The 14,207-nt window shown below is 44.3% G+C and overlaps 2 protein-coding genes across 5 annotated transcripts in view; one reads left to right on the top strand and one right to left on the bottom strand.

Annotated features, from left to right (window-relative positions):
* RELL1 (RELT like 1) overlaps positions 1 to 14,207 on the bottom strand; it is a 74,276-nt gene that overhangs the window by 49,298 nt on the left and 10,771 nt on the right. The window lies entirely within an intron of this gene.
* On the top strand, positions 6,274 to 7,254 carry LOC308523669 (regulation of nuclear pre-mRNA domain-containing protein 1B-like; the record flags this gene model as incomplete). Its single annotated transcript, XM_081097685.1, is given in 2 exon segments — positions 6,274 to 7,104; positions 7,108 to 7,254. Coding segments are annotated over 2 exon segments (978 nt in total).

Below are 14,207 nucleotides of genomic sequence, written 5' to 3'. Positions count from 1 at the left end.
CCCTGTGCTCTGTGTCCTCATCTCTAAAATGAAGATAAGAACAGAATTGTTTCTGAGTCTTAAGAGAGATGAACTTGGGTTTGCCTGAGTGCCTAGCACGGTCAGTGCTCAATAAAAGTTAGCTACCGTTGCCATGATGATTGCTATCAGTGCTAATAACTGTAAACACGGCTATCCTCCCCAAGCTTACCGCTCAGCTGATGCCCACCCAACAGGCAGGAAAGGACGGTGAGCCACATGCGCCAGACTGGAGGAGGAAGTGGTAAATGTCGGGACAGAATAAGAACGTAAACCTGGAGGTGAGGGGGCAGCTGTCACACACTGTCACCAGCCCCGCAGTTTCTTTTTCTTCCAGGAACAGGAAGTGGATAACGATTAAACAGAACACGGCAAAAGTCCTAAACACGGGGTTTTCCCGTTAGTCACAGGTGAAGTCAGGCATGTGCCTGCCTTCTGGGAATATGGGGACAGGAAAACAAAGATGAGTAAATGTTCTGTCACGAGGAGTCCTCTGATGTGAAGTCTCCGCTAATGCTGTTAGATAGAGAAAGAGCAAAGCAAAAGAGGGACTAAGATAGAAAATAAAGATCACTTCAGAAAAGGCAAGCAAAGGAAAGATTAAACAGAATTAGGAAAACCCTAGACATAGAAAATCTGATTTTTAAGGGCAAGAAATAAATGTGAAATTGACTAGCATTAAACTCAGGAAGAACTCTGAAAACCAGTAGCAAGAAAAAATACTAACAACCGTCACACGTTGGTGAGCACATTGTAGTTACTATCCAAAGTACTTTACAGGTATGACTCATTTAACCCTTACAATGACCCTATGGGATAGGCACTATTATCTGCAACCCCATTTTACAGATATGAAAACTAAAGCACAGAGAGATGAGTAACCTGCATCAGGTCACAGTTAGCAATGGCAGAGGTGAGATTTTAATCCAGGCGGCCTGGCTGCAAAGCTCGTACTCTGTGCTCTATTATCCCTAAAGTATGAGAATGAACAGTTTTGATATTCACTAAAGTTCCATGAAATGGATTTACACATAGCTCATCTCTCGTTGAGTTAGAGTCTTGAGTAGAAATTCAGTATATAAATCTAGAATGACAGAATGGTTTTCCTAGTGAAACAATTATTGGAAAAGGAAGGTTCATTGAAGTTTTATCCCCTCCAAGTCAATTTATCTATTTTTTTTTTGCATCAACTACAAATTTCAAAAAATAAAATAAAATCCTGCAAACATTTATAAAAAGCAAAATCAAAAGGCCATCCTAATTTACATTTAACACTGTTGAAATTGTTCATTTCTTCTTGGAAACCCTAAACTTCCCTTTGACTTTTACAACAATAGAAATAATTTGTACGAAAGAATCAGATTTGCCATATATAGTTACCTTCATCTGAAATGATCTCACTTGTTAATGAGAAATGTTAAATGAACAAACAAATATGAAACAGTAGTTTGAGTTATTTTGTTGGAGGAAAAGATGCCAAAATGCTCACACTAGTTATCTCTGAGTGGTAAGATTATAAATTACAGGTCAACCTAATAGTAAAATTAATACTGTAGCCCTAACCAGTTTCGCTCAATGGATAGAGCATCGGCCTGCGGACTGAAGGGTCCCAGGTTCGATTCCGGTCAAGGGCATGTACCTTGGTTGCAAGCACATCCCCAGTAGGGAGTGTGCAGGAGGCAGCTAATCAATGTTTCTCTCTCATTGATGTTTCTAACTCTCTATCTCTCTCCCTTCCTCTCTGTAAAAAATCAATAAAATATATATATATTTTTAAAATTAATGCTGCAGACGTACACCAGAATGCTGGGAACCCCTCAGTAAGGAGACTACCTATAAGTGCAATCCATAATATTTACATACAAGATATTTCCACTGACTAGAGGCAGAGACAATGCTATGAAACCTTTGGTCTACACCATAGAAGATAATGGTCAAAGAAAACCACACAATGGTATCATGCTACTTTATCCTATCTAATAATAGACAAACATGGTAATTGACCGTGCCTTCGTTATGCCTCCCAATGGCTAATCAGCAAGATATGCAAATTGACCGCCAACAAATATGGCGGCTAATTTGCATACTGCAGGCAGGGTGGGACAGTGTGAGCCACCAGCACAAGCCGCCATCCAGGGCCCTGTGGGCAACCCCAGAAGCCGCCTGCCTGCCGCCTGGGACTGGATCCGGTCCCAGGCCGCTGGCGCGCCCCGCAAGCCCCAGAAGCCTCCAGATATGGCAGTAACTCTATCAGTAAGCACTCTGAAAGTCAGTGGCATAAATGCACCAATTAAAAGACAGATTATGAGGGTGAATCAAAAACAAAACCCACTTTAAATATAAAGACACATACAGATTAAAAGTAAATGAATTAAGTTGCAGCCTGTTTTGCTCAATGGATAGAGCATTAGCCCATGGAATGAAGGGTCCCAGGTTTGAGTCCACTCAAGGGCATGTACCTCAGTTGCTGGCTTGATCCCCAGTCCCTATCAGAGCATGTGCAGGAGGCAACCAATCAATGTGTCTCTCCCTTTCCCTTCACTCTCTCTAAAATTCAATGGAAAAATATCCTTGGGTGAAGATTAACAAAAACAAAGTAAATGGATTAAGTAACATTTAAGACATTATAAGAAAAATATATTACAAATTTTGTTAGTTGTATAATGGTTATGTTTAAATTATTAAAACCTAAGAAATGGGGTGAAGGGTACATATAATATGTTGTAGTACTTTATAGTTTTTTTTACATGTATGAGATTATTTCAAATTAAAATATTAAAAAATTAAAAATTAATAAAATATTAATTGAAATGTATCTGCATTACATGAAAAATCTCCTAACTGCTTCTAGCATAATTTATTAAATTGTGCTAAAATTTACAAGGGTTCAATTAAAAAATGTCTTAATTCTAAATGATATACAGTGGGGCCTTGACTTACGAGTTTAATTCGTTCCAAGACCAAGCTCGTTAAGAAGCTCGTTAAGGAGCTCGTTAACTCAAATTACTCTATCAACTCAATGCAAAAAATCGGCGGAGAGACAGCTGCTATCTCAAAAAACTCGTTAGTCGGGACATTCGTAAGTCAAGGCCCCACTGTAATAGAAAATATATAATAGTGCAGTTATAAGCACTTATCTGAAAATAAAAATTTAAAGAAGTGAATTTAAAGAAGGGATTAGCCAAAGAAAATACATGCACAACCCATGGACACAGACAACAGTATGGTGATGGCCAGAGAGTAGTGGGGGGCAAGAGCTGGGTAGAGGGGGCAAAAAGGGGGAAATAGGGACATCCTATCTACACTAATAAAAGACAAACATGCAAATTGACCATACCTTCACTACGCCTTAAGCCACGCCCACCAGCCAATCAGAGCGACTGTATGCAAATTAACCCAACCAAGATGGCAGCTGGCAGCCATGGAGCTGGAGCAAGCAGGAGGTTTGCTTGCCCCAATGATGGAGGAAGCCTGCCCTGGCACTGCTCTAAGCTTCACTCAAAGCAACAAAGTTTCAATTATAGAAGGTAAATAAACCCCAGATACCTGCTTTCAGCCGGCCGTGGCCATGCAGCTGGAGCCTTGGGTTGCCCCTGGCGATGGAGGAAGCCAAGCCCTGGCTGGCTCTGCGCTCCACTCCAGGCTACAAAGTTTCAATTATAGAAGGTAAATAAATCCCAGGGGTAAAAAAGCAAAAAAGGAGAGGCTGGGAGCTTCCGTCGCCAGGGAGGCTTAGCCAGCCTGAAAACAGCCCTCAGCCCCTCACCCAGACTGGCAAGGCACCCCAGTGGGGACCCCCACCCTGAAGGGGGTGTGACTAGATGCAAACAACCATCAGCCCCTCACCCAGGCTGGCCAGGCACCCCAGCGGGACTCCCACCCTGATCTGGGACACCCTTCGGGGCAAACCAGCCGGCTCCCACCCGTGCACCAGGCTTCTATCCTATATAATAAACAGGTAATATGCAAACTGACCCTAACAGCAGAACAACTGGGAATGACTGGTCACTATGACACACACTGACCACCAGGAGGCAGATGCTCAATGCAGGAGCTGCCCTCTGGTGGTCAGTGAGTTCCCACATGGAGGAGCTCTGCTCAGCCACAAGCCAGACTGATGGCTGCCAGTACAGTGGTGGTGGTGGGAGCCTCTCCTGCCTCCTCAGCAGCGATAAGGATGTCCAACTGCAGTTTAGGCCTGCTCCCCACTGGCAAGTGGACACCCCCCAAGGGCTGCCGGGCTGCCAGAGGAATGTCTGATTGCCAGCTTAGGCCCAATCCCCCGGGGAGCAGGCCTCAGCCAGCAGATGGTCATCCCCCGAGGGGTCCCAGACTGTGAGAGGGCACAGGCCAGGCTGAAGGACCGCCCCCCCCCCTCGCCCCCCGCCGAGTGCACAAATTTTTGTGCACCGGGCCTCTAGTTACATTATAAAACACAATGTAAATACATAAACAACAAAGCACTGACTTGACAATTTTTCTTTCCCACTATATTTTTTAAATGTCTTTGAGTCTTTTTTTTTATTGATTAAGTTATTACATATGTGTCCTTATCCCCTTGTTACCCCCTATCCCCTCTGCCTTTGAGTCTTTATCTAAGTAGTAAACCAACCCATAATTTCAAATACCTTATTTCAGGCACATTTTAATGTTATGAGTTGGTTTTTTTCCAAATAAAAATTGTGCCATTTTTCCAACAACCAATTCTCCATCACCAACTGGGTGTCCTAGAGTTCAGTTCAATTCTGACACTAACTACCTGTACAAACCCCACAGGTTGAAGGGCTCAGTGCCACAAGACTAGCCCACCATAGATGCCAGCTGCAAATGGGGTCCCAGGCTAACCATCAGAAATTCAGAGATTCTCACAATCTACCTTAGGTTCCACACTTCGTTATAATGACTCACAGAATTCAGGAAAGTGCTCTACTTAGGACTGCTGCTTTATTATAAAAAATACAATTAAGGAGAGGCCTTATAAGACAAAGTAAGGGGACAGGGGCACCAAGCTTCCATTCTCTCTCCAGACACGCCACCCTCCCAGCACCCTCCTCACCAATCCAGAACCTCCTTTCACCTCCCTGTTATGAGTGTCATTACTACAGGCATGACTGTCATTGGACATTGGCAAATAACCTAATCTCCAGCCCCTCTCCCTTTCCCAAATGCCAAGGGCTGAAAGTTCTAACCCTCTAATCCTGTAGTTGGTTCCTCCCGCAACCAGCCCCATCCTAAGCTACCTGAAGGCCTCCCGGAAGCTGGTCCATCCTTGCTGCTTGACACAGTCGCTGCAGGGAAGAAACATCTGCACAGCATTTGTTTCAAGGGACTTGGCGTATATGGCATACTGTTCTTAATAGTTTGCTCCCCTTCTTAGTGCTATGTGTTTTAACCAAGGTCACCTCTCTAAGAAAGGTTGTTTCCCCAGGTAGGGATTTTTCCCTGGAGTTAGGGAGGAAATAAAACCCCATAACTAAGTGCCAGGCAGGTAACTAATCACTTTAACTACAAACAAAATCACGCTTAAGCTACATAATCTTTACTTAGGATAATCTCTTTCAGTTACTTCCTTGTAGCTTAATAGAACAATAGAGTAACCTTGGAATGGAGATAAGAAATGCCCTAACCTTTGGAATAGAATGGATAGGATTAAAATCAACTGGTATAAATACAGATGTAACAGGACAATAAAGACAGAACCTGGCTAGAGAACCTGGCTAGGCTGCTGATCAACTGATCACTGTCTCCGTGTCATTCCTTCTTCGCGGACTCCATCCACACCTTTGGGAACCCCTGGACCTGCTAGTGTTGGACCCCAACATCTGGTGCCCGAACAGGGAGACACACTGCGCAGGTGTGCGGGCGCAAGTGGTGAAAGCATCTTCCAGAGGCCGCCGTCGAACTGTGTTCCTTTCCCCTTCAAAGTGCCCTGAACGAGCTTCAGAGAGGCTGCTGCCGCCACTGGAAGAATGTATCTACAGCTCTGAGGCCTCCCAGCGTCCAGCTCCTCCAGCCCTTGCCCTTTGACCCTGCTCTCACGGTGGGGTGAGAGGTTGGTGGCCATCTTGTGGCGGCAGCGCTGGCGGCTGTTACTGTGGAGACACATCCTCCTCCCCCCCTGCCTGTCTGGCTGCCTGTCAGTGAGTGAAGAGTCTCTCGGGCAGTCTGGTGAGGCCCTGGCCTACTGCCATCGCTCTTCCTGCTGCACTGGGCAGCCCAGGCCGTTCCCTGCTGGGCCTCGCTGCCACCGCCGCCATGTCCTCCTTCTTGGAATCCGCGCTGGAGAAGAAACTCTCAGAGCTGAGCAACTCGCAGCAGAGCATGCAGACCCTGTCTCTGTGGCTCATCCACCACCGCAAGCACGCGGGACCCATCGTCTCAGTGTGGCACCGCGAGCTGCACAAAGCCAAATCAAATAGAAAGCTTACTTTTCTGTATTTAGCAAATGATGTCATCCAAAACAGTAAAAGGAAAGGACCTGAATTCACTAGAGAATTTGAATCTGTCCTTGTGGATGCTTTTTCTCACGTTGTCAGAGAAGCAGATGAAGGCTGTAAAAAACCTTTAGAAAGATTGCTGAACATCTGGCAAGAAAGAAGTGTGTATGGCGGCGAGTTCATACAGCAGCTGAAGCTGTCTATGGTGGACTCCAAGAGCCCTCCCCACAAAGCAACAGAGGAGAAGAAATCTCTAAAGCGAACTTTGCAACAGATACAAGAGGAGGAGGAGGATGACTACCCTGGAAGCTACTCTCCTCAAGATCCTTCTGCAGGACCCCTCTTGACTGAGGAACTAATCAAAGCTTTGCAGGACCTGGAAAATGCTGCATCAGGGGATGCTACTGTCCGACAGAGAATTGCTTCTTTGCCCCACGAAGTGCAAGATGTTTCTTTGCTGGAAAAAATAACAGACAAAGAGGCAGCTAAACGTCTTTCAAAAACAGTAGATGAAGCATGTCTGTTACTAGCAGAATATAACGGGCGCCTCGCGGCAGAACTGGAAGACCGGCGCCAGCTGGCTCAGATGTTGGTGGAGTACACCCAGAACCAGAAAGATGTTTTGTCAGAAAAGAAGAAAAAACTAGAATAATATAAACGGAAGCTTGCTCAGGTAACCCAGGTCCGCAAGGAACTGAAGTCCCATATTCAGAGTCTGCCAGACCTCTCATTGTTGCCCAACATCACAGGGGGCTTGGCCCCCCTGCCCTCTGCTGGTGACCTCTTTTCTACTGACTAGGGCAGGTGCCATGCCCCAGATTCCCATCTCTACCAGCAGAAAGAAGAGGGCAAGTCATGGTTGGAAATAACCTTGTAGCCCCTGGTTCTATCCCTCCTTCTGCCTGGCCCCCAGCCTCCAGAAAGAATCACAAACTCTGGTTCTCCTCTCCAGCCTTTCCTGTTGCACACAATTCAGAACAGTGGTGAGTGGAATCCAGTTTAGATTGATATTTGGAAAGAATACAAACTCTCCCACTTTGTGTTTTTATGCCCCTGTTGGTTTTCCATTCTTAGCTCTCACTTTATACTGAAGAAGTTATGAAAATCATGTGTACTTCTGGAAGCTTTCAGAAGAATCTTGTCCTTGATGATAGCATTGTGTCATGAAAGCAGCTTCCGTCTGAGCTGGGCTCGTTCAAGTTCAGTACAGGCTTCCACTGAGGAATTCAACCTGGAGTCACTGGCTTTCCTGCTCCATCAGCCCCAAAGGGAGGCACAACTGTCGAGCAGCTTTCCCATAAGGAGTTTGCTAAATCTCTGATTCTCCTCTACTATTACTTCTGGCGATGTATAGTCAAGGGTTGGGTGCATTTGTTTTGTAAGCAGACTAGAGAATCTAGCAAGAAGATTAGGAGCTGATCTGGGACATAAAATCATAATTCAGAGACAGAGTAACAGAAATTACAAGGATGGGTTTAAAATAAGTACTTTGCTTCAGGTTCCTACAAACAGGCTGCCCTTTTCAAGGGTCTACCCAGCGTCATAGAACACCTTCCTAAAAACAGCCTTCTGCCCCCAGTTGGCTGTGAAGGTGCTTGTTAGCAATGGCAGTGGTTGGGCCAAAAAGCTAAAGGCATGCTGAGAGCCTGGGTTCTGTGTGGGTGCTGCTTTGACCCTTTCTTTTGGGGAGTAGGGCACTACTAACAATTCACTGTGTGGGCATATGTCCTCAGGATGGTGACTGCACTTACTTATCTCCCTTGCAAATATGACCGTGCATGCTCATCTGTCCGTCAGCCACATCACTGCATGTGTCCCTGTGCCCAGAAGTACTTTGTATCAGATGTTACTGAATAGCTCATCTCGGGCAGGGGAAGGGGGAAAGTTGGGGATATTAATTTTGGGTTTTAATTCTATTATCATGCCAGCTGACATTACTTGCTTTTGGTAAAGGTACCGTCTAGTCCAGGGGTGGGCAAACTTTTTGACTCGAGGGCCACAATGGGTTCTTAAACTGGACCGGAGGGCCAGAACAAAAGCATGGATGGAGTGTTTGTGTGAACTAATAAAATTCAAAGTAAACATCATTACATAAAAGGGTAGGGTCTTTTTTTTTTTAGTTTTATTCATTTCAAACGGGCCAAATCCAGCCCACGGGCCATAGTTTGCCCACGGCTGGTCTAGTCCGACCTTATGTCACACCGCCCTGTCTCCGCCTCACCCTCCTCCACCCCAGTATCATCCATATCAGCCGACCCCGAGGGCACAGCTGACTCCTCCCCGGACACCGACACCACCATCAAGCACGGCCCTGATGGACCCGTTGATCCGACCGTTCAACACACTGACTCTTCAGGAAGCCCGTTGCCAGCGACGCCGCCCGCTAGCCAAGGACAACCAAACCACCGACTTGGGGACAGCTGAAATCCTTGACTGAAGAGGCCAGCAACCTTTTACAGGAACAAGGCTCCGTGTGCACTCCATCCACTATGTTCATAGCTATGCTCACTGTCATTGCTTGCCAGTCTTCTTCCGAGTCTTAAACAACCCAATCTGAGAGGTGGCCGCTGATTTACATGCGCTATCATTTAAAAAATAAAAAAGGGGGAATCTGCCAGAAGCTGGTCCATCCTTGCTGCTTGACACAGTCGCTGCAGGGAAGAAACATCTGCACAGCATATGTTTCAAGGGCCTGGCGTATATGGCATACTGTTCTTAATATGTTTGCTCCCCTTCTTAGCGCTATGTGTTTTAACCAAGGTCACCTCTCCAAGAAAGGTTGTTTCCTCAGGTGGGGATTTTTCCCTGGAGTTAGGGAGGGAAGAAAACTCCTTAACTAAGTGCCAGGCGGGTAATTAATCACTTTAACTATGAACAATCACACTTAAGCTACATAATCTTTACTTAGGATAATCTTCTTCAGTTACTTCCTTGTAGCTTAATAGAACAATAGAGTAACCTTGGAATGGAGATAAGAAATGCCCTAACCTTTGGAATAGAATGGATAGGATTAAAATCAACTGGTATAAATACAGATGTAACAGGACTATAAAGACAGAGCCTGGCTAGAGAACCTGGCTAGACTGCTGATCAAGTGATCGCTGTCTCTGTGTCATTCCTTCTTCGCTGACTCCATCCACACCTCTGGGAACCCCTGGACCTGCTGGGGTTGGACCCCAACAAAGGCCCACCAAGAGTCAACCATTAGCATGAACTCAGCTATGGTCTAAAAGGGCTAATATGCAAATCCAATGAACCACAGAACAACCAGTCTCTATAACGAGCACTGACCACCACGGGGCAGACGCTCAATGCAGGAGCTGCCCCCTGATGGTCAAGTGCGCTCCCACAGTGGGAGCACTGCTCAGCCAGAAGCCAGGCTGACAGCTGGCCAGTGCAGCAGCGGTGGCGGGAGCCTCTGCCGCCTTTGCAGCAGTGCTAAGGATGTCTGACTGAGGTTTAGTCACCTCCCCGTGGGCTCTGGACTGCAAAAAGGCACAGGCTGGACTGAGGGACCACCCCCCCCCCAACACACACACACACACACACACACACACACACACACACATGCACGAATGTCATGCACTGGGCCTCTAGTTATAAATAACATACACTCCTATCATTTGGGAAATTCCAAGGGTTTCCAGGAAGTAAGGACAAAAGCCGAATACATATATTTATTATACTAACACTGCCCTTATGGATGAAAAAAGGAGAGATTCTATGAAAAGTAACCTCTAAGGCAGGGGTGGGCAATCCCTGGCACACGTGCCAAACATGGCACACCAGTAACTTTTGCTGGCACGCGAAACCCTCTCTTATAATCATCCATTTACAATTTTTTTCTTAATATAGACTTTTTTATTTTTCAGATAAATTCAGTGTAGGTGCATCTTAGATAAATAATTTTACATAACAAGTTATCTTAAAGACTATAGACATGGATTGACGAGAGAGGGGAAGAGCAATTTCTATGCCTCTGCCTTAACTCTCCCTGCCTTCCTAGATCCGACCAGTGTTTTGGTTTCATCCACATACGCTTGTGAATCTTTGTTCTCAGTGATGAATTTTGTTAAGTCTCATAATAGGAGTAGCCTGATGGATGAAAGCAGTAGCTCGTGCATATCTCTGAAGGTCACGAAATATAAACCTGATGTAAAATCTCTGTCATCAGTGATGCAGCAGGAAAAGTCCCACTGATAATATCAAACGGAGTCATAAAGTTTTCTGTCGGACTATCAGTGTACATGTATACATTAAAAAATAAATGTATTTTTCATCATCATATACTGTTTTTGTCGCTCGAATGAATTTTATTATTTCTTCAAGGTTCTTCACATATGTACACCTTAAAAGATATCAAGTAGGCGTAACATGTTCTCAAAAAATTAGGGTTGGCACGCAGAAGAATTTTGAGTCAGAAATTTTGCTGGTTTTGGCACGCACTCACAAAAAGGTTGCCCACCCCTGCTCTAGGGTGATCTGATCATAAATTCCTAACTGGGAAGGTCATGGTGAGTAGTAATGTTCCAGGTCTATAACTTCTTTAGTGAAAGGTTTTTAGCCAGCCCTGTTCATGGTTCTTTCTTCAAAAAATTTTTTCTTAAATATATTTTTATTGATTTCAGAGGGGAAGGGAGAAGGAAAGATAGAAACATCAATGATGAGAGAGAATCATTGATCGGCTGCATCCTGCACGCCCCCCACTGCATGTGCCCTGACTGGGAATGGAACTGTGGCTTCCTGGTTCATGGGTCCACACTCAACCACTGAGCAACACCGCCGGACCTGTCCAACATTCTTGTGCATCCAGGTTAGTGTACCTTTGAAATACCAGAAGTAATACTCCTCCAAGGGGGTATTAACCATTTAAAAGAGCACATAATCTTGTTAAACATCCTGTAATTCAATTCCCACATTGACATGTGTCCCCTCCTTGATTTCAAATGCATAAAAGGAACTGCAAAACTGTTATTCTACAAGAGCATTTGAGATCCTGTTCCCTGGCATAGTCCTCAGTTTGGCTCAAATAAACTCATAAAAATTCTCTATGCTTCTTACACTGACATCCTCCTCACTGGGAGAGAGAAGAAGTTGAACAGCAATAAGGCTAAGATGGAAATGCACAACAACCTTCTAAAAACAAATGTTTAGCAAGGAATTCAGGAATCAAGCTGATTTGTACAATTTCAGAGGGTTTACTCTAATATAAGACAAATACAGAGTTAGCTTGCTTTTACGACTAATGAACACTTCTTGGCCTTCACACCATTAAGATTATAACTATGCTTACTTCATGATTTCAATTTCTCAACACTTCTTAAACTTTGAAAAACTATTTCTATCAACATACTATAGGTATTATATTAAACCTATATACTTATACAGGTCATATTTGTATTATTTGCAAAGGGTTATATTATTTGTTTGATCCTTCAAACTCTGAAGTGTATAAAAAACAGATCTTATCCCCTCCCCGCTCTTCTCTTCTCTCTCCTCCTCCTCCCCACTACCCGCCCCACCCCCCTGCCGCCCCGGGCCGAAAAAATAGGAACAGTACCTCAACTGCCTTGCTGAAATTATGCGGCAATGGCTCAAATAAACTCATAAAAATTCTAAGCACTTTCCATCACATCAAAAAGCCTGAGGACCCCTCCTGCTTCCCCCACCCTCCACTCCACCCCATCCTCAGCCCCCAGACCCCTACAGTGAAGTGCATAGTTTCAGGAGCTTCCCAGCCTAGCCTCAGCATCCGCTCTGCAGTCTGTACCAGGTCTGCACTGACGTTACCTGTCCTGCCTCCACACCTTTGCACAGGCCACTCCCTTTCCCTACACTCCCTTTAAGGTCCATTTAAAACGCCAAGTTTTAGCCTAACACATCTTTTCCATCTCTCTTATCAGAAGGAAAGTCTCCTCTGTGACCCCAGGCAGCACCTTGTCTGTAGTTCTCGGCTTACACCAAACGCATTCTCCCTTATTCCATAATGTATTCATAGTTTATCTTCCCTTCTCAATCAAGTTTGTCTAGGACAGAAGCCAAGTTTGTTCTTCATTTTACATACCTACACAACACCCAACAGTGTCTCAAATAAGGCCCTCATTTTAAAATGAATTACATACACTCTGTGTGGAAGAAATATCTATTAGTTTTATCTGCAAAGACTATTAAGACACCAACTTGGCAATCATGCATGGGAACTGAGTTTTACCTTCAACACCCAGCTTCTTGGCTCTGTCACCTAGCTTTAAGCAATGTCCAAGGCCGCTTTTTTGCTATCAGTGATTGCTCTGTGTTTTGCCTTTAACAGAGGGGGCGGAGGATGGAAAGAATTAAGGAAGCAGCAAAAACATTCAGGCCACACAAAGCATATAGCACAAACACGCAAAGAAAAGCGAAGGAATGCCTGTTCAATAGCCATCTGCCACTTCGCCAATGCCAGGAAATTCCGGCTGCTGTTTTTTATAATGTGAATAATTCACATGATTGTGTTGGAGACTTCCAGCTATGAAGAGCTGTTAGAGCATTTGAAAAATTGTTGTTAGAGTTATATTGTGGGAATTCACAGAAAGCCCAGTGAATTCTTCAAAGCTCCACCCCTGACAGGAGTCTCAGAAAATCACATTCTGTTTGTATATAAACATAAGGAAGAAAGGCTGGGCATGTTATGGATACTGAAAAGAATTTGTTTGTTTTTAACCTTATCTATTACATAACATTTCATATACAAGTTTCTTTATAAATCTTCACTTGGCTAAACTCACCTGGCCAGTCAAGAAGAGTAATAGCATAAACTGCCTTATTTATTTGTGTCTTTTCAGGAAACTGAAATAGGTTTTCTCTTAATACCTACCTCATGCCAAAATTTTATAAAAATCATTCATAAACCTAATGACCTATAAATTGACTTACTTCCTTCAAATATTTACTCTAAAAGCAAATAAACAATTCTTGAAGAATTCCTTGGATAACTGCCCATTTTTTACTAAAAACAAAGTCTACATTCAATTTATAAGATGCCTTGGTGTTCTCTTTAAGTAGATGGATCTACAGTAAAAAAGTAAAATAAGTAGGTAAATAGAAAACCTTCCTTTTACCGGTGGTGCTGAGCACGGAGCACATACAATTTCATGTAACACACAGAACACTTGTGAACATGAACATACATCTAGCTTTGGCTTCCCCTCATCTGTGACAGGTGAGACATTTCACTTCTCTTCGTCTTGGCTACTCGGTCTCCGTTTCCTCATGTCTACAGCACAGAGAATATGGCAATCTGTCCTTGTTGAAGCTGCAAGACGTAAATCTGATCTGTGTTTGTCTTCTATGTGCCGCTGCCTCGAGGAGCTCTAGTTAGAGCAAACACAATGGAAACAACTGCTTATAATTATCTATTAAATAACATGGAACGAATGCAACACGTATTCATGGACTCCAAGAGATAACATCAGTGCAATGACCTAGGAAAGGTCACCCTTTCTTTTTTAATATATTTTTATTTCAGAGAGGAAGGGAGAGGGAGAGATAGAAACATCAATGATGAGAGAAAACCATTGATCGGTTGCCTCTTGCACACCCCCTACTGGCGATCAAGCCCGAAACCCAGGCATGTGCCCTTAGCCCAGTGGTTCTCAACCTGTGGCTCGCGATCCCTTTGGGGGTCGAACAACCCTTTCGCAGGGGTTGCCTAAGACCATCGGAAAACACATATATAATTACATATTGTTTTTGTGATTAATCACTGTGCTTTAA

Source organism: Myotis nattereri, assembly GCF_964212035.1.
Source record: "Myotis nattereri genome assembly, chromosome: 1".
NCBI classification, from domain to species: Eukaryota; Metazoa; Chordata; class Mammalia; order Chiroptera; family Vespertilionidae; genus Myotis; species Myotis nattereri.
The sequence above is the reverse complement of the archived record's forward strand: the minus strand, read 5'-3'. Positions and strand labels throughout refer to the sequence as shown.